General features: G+C 36.4%; 1 protein-coding gene across 11 annotated transcripts in view; it reads left to right on the top strand.

Annotated features, from left to right (window-relative positions):
- LOC127881075 (SCO-spondin-like) overlaps positions 1-19,220 on the top strand; it is a 64,653-nt gene that overhangs the window by 36,697 nt on the left and 8,736 nt on the right. For 3 of the 11 annotated variants that reach the window (XM_052428720.1, XM_052428703.1, XM_052428711.1), the window contains 7 exons: positions 436-606; positions 1,084-1,254; positions 2,367-2,540; positions 8,720-8,890; positions 12,614-12,784; positions 16,527-16,697; positions 18,639-18,812. In XM_052428720.1, the coding sequence (XP_052284680.1) occupies positions 436-606; positions 1,084-1,254; positions 2,367-2,540; positions 8,720-8,890; positions 12,614-12,784; positions 16,527-16,697; positions 18,639-18,812 (1,203 nt within the window). The remainder of the gene's footprint in view (positions 1-435; positions 607-1,083; positions 1,255-2,366; positions 2,541-8,719; positions 8,891-12,613; positions 12,785-16,526; positions 16,698-18,638; positions 18,813-19,220) is intronic. The other 8 variants (XM_052428754.1, XM_052428742.1, XM_052428784.1 and 5 more) reach the window with 5 other exon arrangements.

Below are 19,220 nucleotides of genomic sequence, written 5' to 3'. Positions count from 1 at the left end.
ATTTAAATGTACACGTGTATGTTGAGTAACTGACCAAAACCCATAGCTTTGACCTGCGTCTTAGCACACACATGTCCTTTTTGGTGTTTAGAAATGTCATGTTAATAAAGAGTTTCGTATTAGACAAAAGAAAGGTTATAGCTTGCGAGCCTCAATTAAATTGAACCATATATTCAATGACATTGTGTAAGATGACCATCCAACGCTCTGATATGCAAGTATGGGTAAGCAGAATTATACCCATTTTGTTTTTAAACAATCATGTTTAGGTTTGCTTACAATAGGTATGTAACGCTGTTCCGTATTATCAGGTCAAATTGTGATAACGTTGACTAGTAATCAATCGCGCCACTCGTGAAAATAGTATTTTTCTATGATCAAGTGAATAAAATCGATATTCCACCAAATCCAACATATATCCTATATTTAATTTAGTTGACGGTGTATGGAATACATGGGCGGCGTGGAGCATATGCAATGTCACTTGTGGTGGTGGAACAAAGCATCGGATGCGAGATTGCTACTTCCCTTCAAGTGCGCCACCAGGACTCTATTGTATAGGTGAATTGGCTGAGAAAACAACGTGTAACGAAAATTTATGTCCAGGTACGAGTTACTTTAAAAATGTATTAGTCAACATAACATTATTAATTCAAAGCGTCCTTATAAGAAGTAGTATGAACGCATTTGATTTATAATTAATGCATTGTTGCGACATATATGATCCTATAAATTTAAGACAAACCGTTTGCAGATATGTTAAAAAGTGTTAAAATTGTCTTTAAAATAGTGGATCGTTTTGCTTATTTGCCAAGCCAAAATAAGCTGTAATGTTATTCAAAATAGAATTCTTGCTAACTCTGTAGTTTTTTATTAAGTTTAATTTAGTACAACAAATTATATTATATTGACAATGAATATATAATTCGTTCATACGATATTATAAGAACCATATACGACCATAGACTACAGAAATGTAAACATATATATTTTTGAAAGTATCGGCAATTTCTTCAAAATTTCTAAACTACGTGTAAAAAGATTGTGCAAAGGCGATAATAATCGTCACTGTGTCTATTGCAGTTGACGGCGTTCTGGAAGAATGGATGGCTTGGACAACGTGTTCAAAGACATGCGGCGGTGGCAGCCAGACACGTATAAGAGACTGCACGTTTCCTGGACTAGGACCACTTGGAAAACCGTGCAATGGACATACTAATGAATCACAGCCGTGCAACCCGCAAGTCTGTACGGGTGCGTGAATTGCCTTTCCATGTGATAAGCGATAGTTAAAATAGTCTAACGATAAATCTTGAAATATATCTCATAAGCGAAGATGTTTCAACTGTTGTTTCATCGATTTCATTCGCTAAATTATGAAGCTATTTTATAATTTATTAACTTTATTTATTAACAAAGTATTTTAACTCTGTGTAATCACTGTGTATTTAAAATTGCACAAATATTCGTATTTTTCTAAGTATTATTTGCAGTATTAGCACCTGTGTTTGGCGTTAAAGATGTTTCTCGTAAGAGGTTTGTTTTGCTGTTACAAAATGTGGGTTCATCAATTTATTTCATTTACGTGTCATTTTTGTCTGGGTAATATGTTTATCACCATGATAGCTATGCCGAAAACGTAAGGAATGTATAAACGCATAAAAACCAAAGGCGGTTTTAGACGGAAGCGGGAACGAAGTTTGCCCCTTCCACCCGCCCAAATGAAAATTGCCATGGTTCGACGTCATAAAAAAGCGTATTTTTCAATAGTACATCATCTTCGCTAATGTCTGCCGTTCATTACAGATCCCATGCTTTGCGTTATCGTTACCGATTAAAAACTTCTATTGTGGACCTTGCATAATAAAATGGACGGAACTCTGCCATGAAGTATGTTTAGTATGTATTAATATGCAGCGACGCATAAAACGGAGTGTGATATATACCACGAATCTAAACCAAGTGGGACGGATATGACTCTGAATGATACCGATGTTTCGAGAAATTGATCGCGAATGAGTACCGATCGTGCAGATATTGTATACAATACAAATGTCTTTAATTGTGAAAAGTTTTCAATTATTTCCAATGTTGTCACTATGTCAACAATCGGTGAATCGTCGATATTTAATTATTCAGGAATTTGATTCTTGCTCGGCCTTCTATTGACAATAATTGACTGCAGCTTCGATTCTGCATCGTTCAATAAACGATATATTCCTAGTGTATACTTGAGACATAACTCCTACACTCTTCATCCTCGTGGAACTTTCTGTGGAAATTGCAGATCATACACGTTCCATTCGGAGTTGAGTAATTATGTCTATAATCGAGTTATGGTTATCACTGTTTTTGCATTGTTTCAGTGGACGGTATTTGGTCATCTTGGTCGCCGTGGTCGGCATGCGACGTCAAGTGTGGCAACGGGACCCAGTCCCGAACCAGAAACTGCACGTTTCCACCAGACGCTGTAAAAGGAAAGAATTGTACGGATGGCATTGACAATGAACAACAGCCGTGTTCAACACCGATATGCACCAGTTAGTTTTTTATCATTGTCCTGTGAAGATGTTAAATTAAGTAAATTTATTGTTCATGTACGCAATTCAAGATCCTGTGTATATGAACCGGTAGGGTGGCATATAGCAGTCTTATTACCCGTCTGTCCGTCCGTCCGGCATTCATTTTTATGAGTGTTGGTTTCATAGACGCGTCCAGATATTTACCTGATTTTTCTGGGAGTCTACCTGCATGACTTACAGATCAAGTTTGAGTACCGTTCCAGTTAAACTCGAAGTTATTCATTTTCTTTAAAATACCGCTTCTCGGGTTTACTTTTGGCATGTTTCTATTTTTGCTGAACCAATAGCTATTTATTCCTTATCGCTGTTTTGTACAAAGACACTGAGGTTCAACCACGCATATATATTCATGCCCCCAGGTCGAAGACGGCAACATACAGATGCAACTCTCTTTGTGCGTTTTTATTTTAAACCATCCTGGTCCCTTTGATAGACTGACCGTCTTCGTAGCTATCGAACACCACTGTCGCTTCTCCGTAATGTCTTTCAGCGAAATCTTTATGAAACACGGCTATATATGAGTCGCCCTTGTTCCATGGTAAACCATAAAGCACGTACAAATCTGTTTCAGGAATACAGTTCATAACAGCCATTTTTGACGATGCTGCTTCAGCAGCTCGTCTAAGTTATCATACCATGAAACAATTATTCACAATGGCGAGCTATGTAAAGACCGAGTCAGTCCGATTGAGACAACTCGATTGTTCTAATCGGCATATCTCGCTGATTAGCATCGATAACATTCTCCAGCATAGTTGTCGTTCGTGCCTCAACATACAACAATTGCCGCGCCCATGAGAGATTGTTCACACTCGTGTCGAAACTTTCTTACAGCATGCATCGTCTTGTTTGACTATTTAGAAACTGTCATTTAGGATATATTTATTATTTATTGAATACTGCTTAAGGCGATGCTAGGGGGCGTGAGAGATGTTGCATCTTCCATTATCTCTCATGAACTGACTCAATAATACCGAGTCGGCCATATTTGACTTAATTTTTGGTTTGGTGCCTCTGACGAGGGATCGAAAAATTTCAGAATCTTCCTAAAAGCCTAGTGGTAGAGTGTCGTCTTTGCTTGCAGGAGGTTGTGCTGCGGGTTTGATCCCCAGAAGCGACATTGAAAACTAGCCAACTTTGTTATCTAAAAGGCTGCTAAACCTGATATACTAAGATAATGTGATTTTTCTTTCACATGATGGTCATTACTCATATTATATAAAAAAAACTCACAGCAGTAGTAAACAATGGGACAATAATTAATGAACGCATCTTTCATTTGTCTTTGACACTTTGAGTTTCACATGGCCTAGATAGAAATATGTGACTTGACTTTACCAGCACTCTTGTGACAGAGCTAAAGTGTAAATGTACCATTAAAGATCACCTTAATCCAGATTTGCTATTATAAAAGTGTGGAAAGTTTTAAGGTTGTGACAAGTAAGCAAAAATGGGTCATTAACGAGAGGCCACAACTGATCTATGACTGTTTTAAAACAAGAAAAATCAGTGTCCGATTTAGATTTCATTTCATAGTTCAATAAAAATTAATTTCAGAAGACTGGTAACAGTTTAACATTAATGTTACCAATGTGTCAGACCAGGGCCTTGATCTTGAAATCTAGGACATGCATGGTCAGATGATGTCATTAAAGATTATACATTTTTTCAAACACATACAAATGTAAACATGTATCTGTAACTAATGTAGATGTTAAAAATAGTAAAATGCACTAAGTCAGAAGGCATTCGACTTGTCTGCTGGTGAGTTGGCACACCAGGTGGCTCTGTTGCAATGGTTTGATGGACTGCTTGGATGTGTAGTTACATTATATACAGTTTATCAAACTGTATTATTTCAAATATGATTGCATCTAGTATACTTATATTGATAATATTTACAAAATTAATGTATATGAATGATAAACTTGACTGAAATCACTTAAATGATACTGAAATCATGACAGTACTTTATACTGATAATTATTCAAGTATGTTGCTTGATACAATCATGTACATCGATATCAAATGAGATCATACTGTAACTTCAGTGATGAATTTCAGTGATTAAATTAAATCCAAAATGTAAGTCACTCCCATCTCTCTCCCGCAGCGCGCATACCTAAAGGTCCTGCTGTGTACCAATTCAGATCCAGATCGAAAAATATTATACATAATTATGTATCATGTTGTTTAGAGGGGATGATTTTCCCTCTGTTGTATCATTGTATTGTTTTACTTTTTCAATCAGTGTGTTTAAATATATATAAACATAGCTCCAGCGTCAGAGCTTCAGGGAAAAAAAATTCACCCCCTGATCTTTTTTTCTAATGGATATTTTAGCTAGTCCCTACATTCAATACAGTCAAATATATGTTAAGTAGTAGCTGTACACATTGGTAGATTAAATGTGTACATTAAATATTATTTTTAGTGTTAAACAGATATAGTACAAGTGTTCATGCTAGATAAATTAAGAGCCTTAGTCAAGCGGTATTTAAACTTTATTTAAATCGTAACATTTTCTGAAATGTACACATTTTCTCTTGAGCACTGGCCAGATATAAAATGTATACCATTTAACCCCTTTTATATGAAGCCCTGACCAGATCTCAAATGTTTATCTCTTTTCTCTGGCACCCTGGTCATCTCCTAACAAACACCTATCAAAATGGCAAATTATATGCAGAACAGTTCATTTTATTCAATGGTTGAATGAAATACTTCAGAAAAAATTGACATCCTTTTCACATGAAAATTTAACTTTCACAGTCATGGAAAAATAGCCTGCACCGAACACAGATCAACAATACTTTTCATTTGTGGATCAACCCATATATATGTGAATAATATCTCAAGTCTTCATGAAATAAAGAAAAAAAAAGTATTTTATGTACTTAATTGATCTGGTTATAGTTATCAGATTAGTATAAGCTCAATCAGTATATTTATATCATTATGTATGCTTTGTGTATTGTAAACATATACACAATCATGCAGTTACATGATAGCAATAAATAATAACAAAGCCACCCATACTATAAAGGTCTTTGTTTACATATTTCGCTTACATTTTGACGTGCATAGGTAGGACCGCATAACCGCTTACGAAATGTGTATGGCGTACCATTTGGGTCGAAAGTCAACAAGACCTACTTGGTGACAAGAGAAATGTTCTTTGACGTACAATATGTATGTCGAAGTACAAAAATTGTACTTTGGTGTACAAAATGAAATACACTTCGAAGTATAAATTTGTACGTCGAAGTACAATTTGTACTTCGACGTACATGTTTGTACCTCGACGTTTAAATTTTCTTAACAGCCGATCAAAACACTTGTCTCATGAGCCGCTTTTCCTTCAGATTTATTCATAAACATTCATAAAAGTTTAAAATCTCTTTTTTTAATTTATGGCAAAATGAATAAAAATACCAAAATTGAAAAAAAAAACATTTTACAAATAAGTTTCGAGTACTTAATGCATTGAAATAGATTATATACGCATTTGAAGAAGACTCAAGGTTACCTTTTTTAAAAATTAAATTATCAAGCATATTGTGAGTATTTATTGACCATGCGGGGCGGAATATCACGGTCCAGCGCATTACTGTGTAGGAAATTTCCAACGGTAACCAAACAGTTACCAAACGATTACGGGATTAAAAATGTATAATAACCACCCTGATTTGGTTGTATTTTGTGTTAACCATTATTTGCATAAGTCAGAGGTTAATGCCGCCACGCCAGGTCAATAAATACGCACAATATCTATGAGTTAGAGGTCGATAGTCGCATAATTTGGTATAAACAATAATAATAATGTTCAATAAATACGCTCAATATATATTAGTTAGAGGTCGATAGTCGCATAATTTGGTATAAATAATAATAATAATAATGTTCAATGTCAAATATCTCTAAAAGCAACAGATGTAAGGCGTCTTCTTATTTGCTAACACTCAAGGGTCAGTAAAGACTGAACGTCGAATTACAATTGTGTACGTCGAAGTGCAAAAAATGTTCTTCGACGTACATATTGTACTTCAAAGTACATTTCTCTTTTTACCTACTAGGTCTTGTTGACTTTCGACCTAAATGGTACGCCATAAATGTGTATTCATACATTATTGCCTTCGAGGTACTTATCCGATGTTTGACGGAAAGAGCCAAGAATGTGCGATTGTGGGTCAAGTTCCCCAGGGGTACTACATTTCCGTACCCCCAATTTTTTTCTGTACCAAACATTTTTCGTACCCAATTTTTTTTTCGTACCCAATTTTTTTTCGTACCCAATTTTTTTTTCGTTGCCAATTTTTTTAGTTCCCAAATTTTTATCATACCCACTTTTTTTTCGTACTCAATTTTTTATCGTACTCTAATTTGTTTCGTAACCAAAATTTTTTTTGGCATTATTTTTTCATTCCAAAAATTGTCGTACCAATATTTTTTTTTCGTACCCACATGCACAATTGTGATGATGTAGATCAACTTAATTTGATGCTTTTATATCCATCCTCTTCAAAAGCATCGTCACACCAGTACTGTCAGTACTTTGATTTTTATGCCTCTGCAGCATCATCTCTAATTGACTGAGCAATCTAAAGCTTCTTTACGAAGTATGCTCTTGGCTTCAAAGAGTACATAAGGATGGCGACAAACTTAATAAGACATTACGTCTTCAAAGGAAATATCTTTTTTGTCGCCACCAGGACACGCTTAAACACAATAGCAGGATCACTTTCCCTGACAGAACAATTTTAAACAGCGGATCTTTTTCCAATAAGTTTGGGTCTTTCTTTCTTTTGAACATGTAAGCAAAGGCCGACTTTTCTACAATATCTCTCATAGCATTGTTCCCAACAGGCTCCAATGCATGTACATTCACATCCTTACCAGCCATTGTCACTTGGAAATATTTCTCAGAATAGAATCAGCTGTTTTGGTTAAACAGGTTGTAAATATTGTTTGCATTTTCTCGAGATGAAAAGCATCTTAATGTGTTGTGGACAAGTGGTAAAGGTCAGGTCTGTGAAAACTTGCATCGCAGTGTTGTATTCGGATGTTAAAGGTGCAGATAGGGTCCAAATGTTCTGTCATTTCCTCGGTCATCTCACTGCCGCGAGTTAGACCACCTTTGATCTTTAGAGACCTCATCAATGTTTGATAAATGAAAAGATCATTGTCTTAGCTCAGCTAAGCACTGATTTCTACATCAAAGACTTTCGATAAACGTCTGGGTGCGTTTCATCTAGGTTGCTAATTTAGTGCTCATTTAATGCAGATAGTAATAAGCATATCGCAGCTAATTGAAGTGCCCAGCTGCCGGAAAGATAGATATACAATTGGACACTCCCTGCAAATGCACACCTCAACATCCAGTACGATCCGCATTTATCAACATCCTTGCCATAACTATAAGTTCAGTCATACATAGACTCTCTTTGTGTTCTTGAACAGTTCATGTATCTACTTCTCTGTACCCGTTTCGCTTTTGATCAAAATATCAGAACATGTAGCACCTGCTAGCCACGCCCTGCTCCTGAAAAGACAGAGTAAAACTCCCCGGCATGATCCAACAGTCTCTGAATCTCGGGATCTTCCGCTGCCATTTCGGCTCTTAGTTGACTGAGTTAGTTACTTATCAAATGAGACCACAAAAGGTGTTAACAAAAACGAACCCCGGTATCTCACAAGCTGCATAATACCTGTATAGATTGTTTATTATGAAAATAGCAATTTCAAATGGTCGTGTAGCCTATCGAGGTCATAATTTGTTACCCACGAGTTTTAAGGTCTGGCTATGGCTTATCTGCTATATTTCAAGCATATAACACTTTTTATATGTATAATGATATTGAACAAACAAAACAACGTTTTTGCCACAAAATATCCATACTTAAAGCCATAATATTTCTCCGTTACAGTCAGTCATTTAATATATTGCTTCCTGCAATGTTAAACTTTGTTACCTGCTAGACTTAATGATCATTTTAATAATATAGGAATATAACGTTAAAAATCATCTCTTCTGAGTTCTACACTCTTCCTGTGAACATTTGTCTCATTTGAATTTTAGTACCCAAGAAAAATGTTTGCCTTATTGCTTTTGTTATAAACAAACTCCATTATTTTAGTCGATGGTTACTGGAGTGAATGGGCATCTTGGAGCACGTGCAGCGTTACCTGTGGCCATGGCGACCGCTATCGAAACCGCACGTGCCTGTTCGATCAGGGCAAGCCCCATGGTCACGATTGTATGGGGCAGGGCTTGCAGACAGGCGGTTGTACAGAGAGCGATTGTCCAGGTATTTTCAGTTACCTGTATATAATTGTGAATGCATCAAATAAATATTTATGAATGCTCTGGTATGCTTTATTGAATGAATTTGAACATTTGATGACGATTCAACATAACGGTAATTTTTAACTTTCATTTTCACTGAAAAGTTAAACTGTACTACACATATTGTTCGTCGGTGTCGGCTCAATGCTTTGGTTTGCGTGAACAAACTGCATATCTTAAATAGAAGAGGCATTTATTGAGACTTTATACATGTTCTCATAATTTTGACCTCCAATTTGGCAAAACAAAAATAATGTTGCGCACAGAAAACTCTGGTGAAAAATGTGTTTGAATTATAAGTAAAATCTGAATAAATCTGCTGAAGTTTGTATTTAAATATACACGTGTATGTTGGGCAACTGACCAAAACTCATAGCTTTGACCTTCGTTTTAGCACCACTATGTCTTTTTTGAGTTTAGAAATAACATTTTAATAAAGAGTTTCGTATGAGAAACAAGAGCTGTGTTTGTGAAACACATTGCCCCCTACTGCTCTTTGAAGCCGCATGGCAGCTATTTTAGAAACAAGGTTATATTTTGGATGTACAAAAATTGAACTTCGACGTACAAAATGAAATACACTTCGAAGTATAAATTTGTACGTCGAAGTACAATTTGTTCTTCGACGTACATGTTTGTACTTCGACGTACACATTTTCTTAACAGCCGATCAAAATACTTGTCTCATGAGCCGCTTTTCCTTCAGATTTATTCATAATAAATGTTTAAAATCTCTTTTTTGATTGAGGACAAAATGAATAAAAATATCAAAATTGAAAAAAAAAATTACAAAGAAGTTTCGAGTATTTAATGCATTGAAATAGATTATATACCCATTTGAAGAAGATTCAAGGTTACCTTTTTTTAAAATAAAATTATGAAGCACATTGTGAGTATTTATTGACCATGCGGGGCGAAATATCACGATCCAGCGCATTACTGTGTAGGATATTCCCAACGGTAACCTAACAGTAACCAAACGATTACGGGATTAAAAATGTATAATAACCTCCCTGGTTTGGTTGTATTAACCATTATTTGCATAAGTCAGAGGTTAATTCCGCCACGCCAGGCCAATAAATACGCACAATATCTATGAGTTAGCGTTCGATAGTCGCATAATTTGGTATAAACAATAATAATAATCTTAAATAAATACGCTCAATATCTATTAGTTAGAGGTCGATAGTCGCATAATTTGGTATAAATAATAATAATAATAATGTTCAATGTCAAATATCTCTAAAAGCAACAGATGTAGGGCGTCTTCTGATTGGCTAACACTCAAGGGTCAGTAAAGACTGAACGTCGAATTACAATTTTGTACGTCGAAGTACAAAAAAATGTACTTCGACGTACATATTGTACGTCAAAGTACATTTCTCTTTTTACCTACTAGGTCATGTTGACTTTCGACCCAAATGGTACGCCATAAATGTGTATTCATACTATTGCCTTTGAGGTACTTATCCGATGTATGACGGAAAGGGCCAAGAATGTGCGACTGTGGGTCACGTTCCCCAGGGGTACTCCCATACCCCCATTTTTTTTCCGTACCAAACATGTTCGTACCCAATTTTTTTTTCGAACCCAATTGTTTTTTCGTTCCCAAATTTTTTTCGTACCCAAATTTTGATCGTACCCATTTTTTTTCGTACCCATTTTTTTTTCGTACTCTAATTTTTTTCGTATCCAAATTTTATTTTTGGCATAATTTTTTCGTTCCCAAAATTGTCGTACCAAAAAAAAAATTTCGTACCCACATACACAATTGTGATGATGTAGATCAACTTAAATTGATGCTTTTATATCCATCCTCTTCAAAAGCATCGTCACACCAGTACTGTCAGTACTTTGATTTTTATGCCTCTGGCGCATCATCTCTAATTGCCTGAGCAATCTAAAGCTTCTTTACGAAGTATTCTCTTGGCTTCAAAGAGTACATAAGAATGGCGACAAACTTAATAAGACATTACGTCTTCAAAGGAAATAATTTTTGTCGCCACCAGGAAACGCTTAAACACAATAGCAGGATCACTTTCCCTGACAGAACAATTTTAAACAGCGGATCTTTTTCCAATAAGTTTGGGTCTTTCTTTCTCTTGAACGTGTAAGCAAAGGCCGACTTTTCTACAATATCTCTCATAGCATTGTTCCCAAAAGGCTCCGATGCATGTACATTCACATCCTTCCCAGCCATGGTCACTTGGAAATATTTCCCAGAATAGAATCAGCTGTTTTGGTTGAACAGGTTGTAAATATTGTTTACATTTTCTCGAGATGAAAAGCATCTGTATGTGTTGTGGACAAGTGGTATAGGTCAGGTCTGTGAAATCGTGCATCGCAGTGTTGTATTCGGATGTTAAAGGTGCAGATAGGGTCCAAAGGTTGAGTCGTCATTTCCTCGGTCATATCGCTGCCGCGAGTTTGACCACCTTTGCTATTGAGATATCTCAACAATGTTTGATCAATGAAAAGATCATTGATTGTCTTAGCTCAGCTCAGCACTGGTTTCTACATCAAAGACTTTCGATTAACGTGTGGGTGCGTTTCATCTAGGTTGCTAATTTAGTGCTCATTTAATGCAGATAGTAATAAGCATATCGCAGCTAATTGAAGTGCTCAGCTGCCGGAAAGATAGATATACAATTGGACACTCCCTGCAAATGCACACCTCAACATCCAGTACGATCCGCATTTATCAACATCCTTGCCACAACCATACGTTCAGCCATAATAAGACTCTCTTTTGGGTCTTGGACAGTTAATGTATCTACTTCTCTGTGCCCGTTTCGTTTTCGATCAAAATATCATAACATGTAGCACCTGCTAGCCACGTCCTGCTACTGAAAAGGCTCTTAGTTGACTGAGTTAGTTACTTATCAAATAAGACCACAAAAGGTGTGAACAAAAACGAACCCCGGTGTCTCACAAGCTGCATAATACCTGTATAGATTGTTTATTATGAAAATAGCAATTTCAAATGGTCGTGTAGCCTATCGAGGTCATAATTTGTTACCCACGAGTTTTAAGGTCTGGCTTTGATCAAACTATCAGAACATGTAGCACCTGCTAGCCACATCCTGCTCCTGAGAAGACAGAGTAAAACTCCCAGGCATGATCCAACATTCTCTGAATCTCGGGATCTTCCGCTGCCATTTCGGCTCTTAGTTGACTGAGTTAGTTACTTATCAAATAAGACCACAAAAGGTGTGAACACAAACGAACCTCGGCGTCTGACAAGCTGCATAATACCTGTATAGAGTGTTTATTATGATAATAGCAATTTCAAATGGTCTGGTGGCATACCAAGGTCATAATTTGTTACCCACGAGTTTTAAGGTCTGGCTATGGCGTATCTGCTATATTTCAAGCAAATAACGCTTTTTTATATGTATAATGATATTGAACAAACAAAACAACGTTTTTGACAAAAAATATCCATACTTAAAGTCATAATATTTCTCAGTTACAGTCAATCATTTAATATATCGTTTCCTGCAAGGTTAAACTTTGTTAGCTCCTCGACTTAATGATCATTTTAATAATATAGGACTATAACGTTAAAAATCATCTCTTCTTAGTTCTACACTCTTCCTGTGAACATTTGTCTCATTAGAATTCAAGTACCCAAGATAAATGTTCGCCTTATTGCTTTTGTAATAAACAAACACAATCATTTTAGTTGATGGTTACTGGAGTGAATGGGCATCTTGGAGCACGTGCAGCGTTACCTGTGGCCATGGCGACCGCTCTAGAAACCGCACGTGCCTGTTCGATCAGGGCAAGCCCCATGATCACGATTGTGTGGGACAGGGCTTGCAGACAGGCAGTTGTACAGAGAGCATTTGTCCAGGTATTGTCAGTTACCTGTATATAATTGTGAATGCATCAAAGAAATATTTATTAATGCTCTGGTATGCTTTATTGAATGAATTGGAACATTTGATGGCGATTCAACATAACGGTAATTTTTAACTTCCATTTTCACTGAAAAGTTAAACTGTACTACATATATTGTTCGTCGGTGTCGGCTCAATGATTTGGTTTGCGTGAACAAACTGCATATCTTAAATAGAAGAGGCATTTATTGAGACTTTATACATGTTCACATAATTTTGACCTCCAATTTGGCAAAACAAAAATAATGTTGCGCACAGAAAACTCTGGTGAAAATGTGTTTGAATTATAAGTAAAATCTGAATAAATCTGCTGAAGTTTTAATTTAAATGTACACGTGTATGTTGGGTAACTGACCAAAACTCATAGCTTTGACCTTCGTTTAAGCACCACCATGTCCTTTTTGTGTTTAGAAATAACATGTTAATAAAGAGTTTCGTATGAGAAACAAGAGCTGTGTTGAAACACATTGCTCCCTACTGCGCTTTGAAGCCGCACGGCAGCTATTTTAGAAACAAGGTTATATTTTGAATGTACAAAAATTGTTCTTCGACGTACAAAATGAAATACACTTCGAAGTATAAATTTGTACGTCGAAGTACAATTTGTACTTCGACGTACATGTTTGTACTTCGACGTACAAATTTTCTTAACAGCCGATCAAAACACTTTTCTCATGAGCCGCTTTCCTTCAGATTTATTCATAATAAATGTTTAAAATCTCTTTTTTTAATTGAGGACAAAATAAATAAAAATATCAAAATTGAAAAAAAAAATTTTACAAATAAGTTTCGAATACTTAATGCATTGAAATAGATTATATACCCATTTGAAGAAGACTCAAGGTTACCTTTTTTAAAAATAAATTTATCAAGCATATTGTGAGTATTTATTGACCATGCGGGGCGGAATATCACGGTCCAGCGCATTACTGTGTAGGAAATTCCCAACGGTAACCAAACAGTTACCAAACGATTACGGGATTAAAAATGTATAATAACCTCCCTGATTTGGTTGTATTTTGTGTTACCCATTATTTGCATAAGTCAGAGGTTAATGCCGCCACGCCAGGTCAATAAATACGCACAATATCTATGAGTTAGAGGTCGATAGTCGCATAATTTGGTATAAATAATAATAATAATGTTCAATAAATACGCTCAATATATATTAGTTAGCGGTCGTTAGTCGCATAATTTGGTATAAATAATAATAATAATAATGTTCAATGTCAAATATCTCTAAAAGCAACAGCTGTAAGGCGTCTTCTTATTTGCTAACACTCAAGGGTCAGTAAAGACTGAACGTCGAATTACCATTTTGTACGTCGAAGTGCAAAAAATGTACTTCGACGTACATATTGTACTTCAAAGTACATTTCTCTTTTTACCTACTAGGTCTTGTTGACTTTCGACCTAAATGGTACGCCATAAATGTGTATTCATACTTTTGCCTTCGAGGTACTTATCCGATGTTTGACGGAAAGAGCCAAGAATGTGCGATTGTGGGTCAAGTTCCCCAGGGGTACTACATTTCCGTACCCCCAATTTTTTTCCGTACCAAACATTTTTCGTACCCAATTTTTTTTCGTACCCAATTTTTTTTCGTACCCAATTTTTTTTTCGTTGCCAATTTTTTTCGTTCCCAAATTTTTATCGTACCCAATTTTTTTTCGTACCCAATTTTTTATTGTACTCTAATTTGTTTCGTAACCAAACTTTTTTTTTGGCATTATTTTTTCATTCCAAATATTGTCGTACCAATATTTTTTTTTCGTTCCCACATGCACAATTGTGATGATGTAGATCAACTTAATTTGATGCTTTTATATCCATCCTCTTCAAAAACATCGTCACACCAGTACTGTCAGTACTTTGATTTTTATGCCTCTGCAGCATCATCTCTAATTGCCTGAGCAATCTAAAGCTTCTTTACGAAGTATGCTCTTGGCTTCAAAGAGTACATAAGGATCGCGACAAACTTAATAAGACATTACGTCTTCAAAGGAAATATCTTTTTGTCGCCACCAGGACACGCTTAAACACAATAGCAGGATCACTTTCCCTGACAGAACAATATTAAACAGCGGATCTTTTTCCAATAAGTTTGGGTCTTTCTTTCTCTTGAACGTGTAAGCAAAGGCCGACTTTTCTACAATATCTCTCATAGCATTGTTCCCAAAAGGCTCCGATGCATGTACATTCACATCCTTCCCAGCCATGGTCACTTGGTAATATTTCCCAGAATAGAATCAGCTGTTTTGGTTGAACAGGTTGTAAATATTGTTTACATTTTCTCGAGATGAAAAGCATCTGTATGTGTTGTGGACAAGTGGTATAGGTCAGGTCTGTGAAATCGTGCATCGCAGTGTTGTATTCGAATGTTTAAGGTGCAGATAGGGTCCAAAGGTTGTGTCATTTCCTCGGTCATATCGCTGCCGCGAGTTTGACCACCTTTGCTATTGATATATCTCATCAATGTTTGATCAATGAAAAGATCATTGTCTTAGCTCAGCTCAGCACTGGTTTCTACATCAAAGACTTTCGATTAACGTGTGGGTGCGTTTCATCTAGGTTGCTAATTTAGTGCTCATTTAATGCAGATAGTAATAAGCATATCGAAGCTAATTGAAGTGCTCAGCTGCCGGAAAGATAGATATACAATTGGACACTCCCTGCAAATGCACACCTCAACATCCAGTACGATCCGCATTTATCAACATCCTTGCCACAACCATACGTTCAGCCATAATAAGACTCTCTTTTGGGTCTTGGACAGTTTATGTATCTACTTCTCTGTACCCGTTTCGCTTTTGATCAAAATATCAGAACATGTAGCACCTGCTAGCCACGTCCTGCTCCTAAAAAGGCTCTTAGTTGATTGAGTTAGTTACTTATCAAATAAGAACACAAACGGTATGAACAAAAACGAACCCCGGTGTCTAACAAGCTGCATAATACCTGTATAGATTGTTTATTATGAAAATAGCAATTTCAAATGGTCGTGTAGCCTATCGAGGTCATAATTTGTTACCCACGAGTTTTAAGGTCTGGCTTTGATCAAAATATCAGAACATGTAGCACTTGCTAGCCACGTCCTGCTCCTGAAAAGACAGAGTTAAACTCCCAGGCATGATCCAACATTCTCTGAATCTCGGGATCTTCCGCTGCCATTTCGGCTCTTAGTTGACTGAGTTAGTTACTTATCAAATAGAGCACAAGAGGTGTGAACACAAACGAACCCCGGCGTCTGACAAGCTGCATAATACCTGTAAAGAGTGTTTATTATGATAATAGCAATTTCAAATGGTCGTGTAGCCTACCGAGGTCATAATTTGTTACCCACGAGTTTTAAGGTCTGGCTATGGCGTATCTGCTATATTTCAAGCAAATAACGCTTTTTTATATGTATAATGATATTGAACAAACAAAACAACGTTTTTGACGCAAAATATCCATACTTAAAGTCATAATATTTCTCAGTTACAGTCAGTCATTTAATATATCGTTTTCTGCAAGGTTAAACTTTGTTAGCTGCTAGACTTTATGATCATTTTAATAATATAGGACTATAACGTTAAAAATCATCTCTTCTTAGTTCTACACTCTTCCTGTGAACATTTGTCTCATTAGAATTCAAGTACCCAAGATAAATGTTCGCCTTATTGCTTTTGTTATAAACAAACACCATCATTTTAGTTGATGGCTACTGGAGTGAATGGGCATCCTGGAGCACGTGCAGCGTTACCTGTGGCCATGGCGACCGCTCTAGAAACCGCTCGTGCCTGTTCGATCAGGGCAAGCCCCATGATCACGATTGTGTGGGACAGGGCTTGCAGACAGGCAGTTGTACAGAGAGCGTTTGTCCAGGTATTGTCAGTTTCATGTATATTATTGTGAATGCATCAAAGAAATATTTATTAATGCTCTGGTATGCTTAATTGAATGAATTCGAACATTTGATGACGATTCAACATAACGGTAATTTTTATCTTCCATTTTTACTGAAAAGTTAAACTGTACTACACATATTGTTCGTCAGTGTCGGCTCAATGCTTTGGTTTGCGTGTTGCGCACAGAAAACTCAGGTGAAAATGTGTTTGAATTATAAGTAAAATCTGAATAAATCTGCTGAAGTTTTAATTTAAATGTACACGTGTATGTTGAGTTACTGATCAAAACCCATAGCTTTGACCTTCGTTTTAGCACCACCATGTCCTTTTTTGTTTAGAAATAACATGTTAATAAAGAGTTTCGTATGGGAAACAAGAGCTGTGTTGAAACACATTGCCCCCTACTGCGCTTTGAAGCCGCACGGCAGCTATATTAGAAACAAGGTTATATTTTGAATGTAAAGGTCACTGTGACCTTGACCTTTTACCTAGTGACCTCAAACCATGTTTATTTGTAGATCTCAATGAGATGCATGCACTTGGGAAGTTTAAAAAACATTGACCCAAGAGTTTTCATTTTATGAGCAAGGTTACAGTTTTGGGACGGACACACACATTCAATGACAGACAGACAGACAGACAGACAGACAGACAGACAGACAGACGGACGGACGGACGGACGGACGGACAGACAGACAGACAGACAGACAGACAGACAGACAGACAGACAGACAGACAGACAGACAGACAGACAGACAGACACACACACACACACAGACAGACAGACAGGCCAAAAACAATATACCCCCGATCATTTGATCCGGGGGCATAAAAAGAAAGGTTATAGCTTGCGAGCCTCAATAAAATTGAACCATATATTCAATGATATTGTATAAGATGACCATCTAACGCTGATATGCATTTTATTATTAAGAAGAATTATACCCATTTTATTTTAAACTGTCATGTTTAGGTTTGCTTACAATAGGTATGCCACGATATTTCGTATTATCATGTCAATTTGTGATAACGTTGACAAGTAGTCAATCGCGCCACTCGTGAACATATTATTTTTCTATGATCACTTGTGAAAAGAATCGATATTCCACCAAATTCAACATATTTACCAAGCAGAAATAAGCTTTAATGTTATTCAAAATAGTATTCTTGCTAACTCTGTAGTTTTTTATTACGTTTTATATTATAGTACATCAAATCATATTATATTGACAATACATATATAGTTCGGGAATACGATATTATAAGAAGCATATACGACCATATACTACACAAATGTAAACAAATATATTTTTGAAAGTATCGGCAATTTCTTCAAAATATCCAAACTACGTGTAAAAACATTGTGAAAATGCGATAATAATCGTCACTGCGTTCCTTGAAAAGGACCACTTGGAAAACCGTGCAACGGACATATAAATGAATCACAGCCGTGCAACCCGAAAGTCTGTACGAGCGCGTGAATTGCCTTTACATATGATAAGCGATTGTTAAAATAGTCTTAAGATAAATCTTAAAATATATATAATAAGCGAAGATGTTTCACTGTTGTTTAATCGATTTCATTCGCTACATTATGTAGCTATTTTATTATTTACTAACTATATTTATTAAGAAAGTATTTGAACACTGTGTAATTACAGTGTATTTAAAATTGCACAAATATTCGTATTTTTCTTTAGTATAATTTGCAGTATAAGCACTTGTGTTTTGCGTTGAAGATGTTTCTTGTGAGAGGTTTGATTTGCTTTTTCAAAATGTGGATTCATTAATTGATTTCATCCTCTTCATCCTCGTGGAACTTTCTGTTGAAACTGCGGATCATACACGTTCCATTCGGAGTTGATTATCTATGTCCATAATCGAGGTATGGTTATCACTGTTTTTGCATTGCTTTCAGTGGACGGCATTTGGTCATCTTGGTCGCCGTGGTCGGCATGCGATGTCACGTGTGGCAACGCGACCAAGTCCCGAACCAGAAACTGCACGTTTCCACCAGACGCTGTAAAGGGAAAGAATTGTACGGATGGCATTGACAAAGAAAACCAGCCGTGTTCAACGCCGATATGCACCAGTTAGTTTTTATCATTGTCCTGTGAAGATGTTAAATTAAGTCAATGCATTGTTCAGGTAAGCAATTCAAGATCCCGTGTATATGCCCCCCGGTAGGGTGGCATATAGCAGTCGTATTGCCCGTCTGTCTGTCCGTCCGGCATTTACTGGTATGAGTGTTTTCTAAATGCGTCCAGATATTTACCTGATTTCCGGGAGTCTACCTGTATGACTTACAGATCAAGTTTGAGTACCGTTCCAATCAAACTCAAACTCAATAATTTTGTTTTAAATACCACTTCTCGATTTGGTTTTGGCTTGTTTCTATTTTTGCTAAACCAATAACTATTTATTCCTTATCGCTGTTTTGTACAAAGACACTGAGGTTCAACCCCACATATATATTCATGCCCCCACGTCGAAGACGGCA

The sequence above is a fragment of the Dreissena polymorpha genome, chromosome 1 (genome assembly GCF_020536995.1).
Source record: "Dreissena polymorpha isolate Duluth1 chromosome 1, UMN_Dpol_1.0, whole genome shotgun sequence".
NCBI lineage: Eukaryota > Metazoa > Mollusca > Bivalvia > Myida > Dreissenidae > Dreissena > Dreissena polymorpha.
This window is presented reverse-complemented; position numbering and strand designations above follow the sequence as displayed.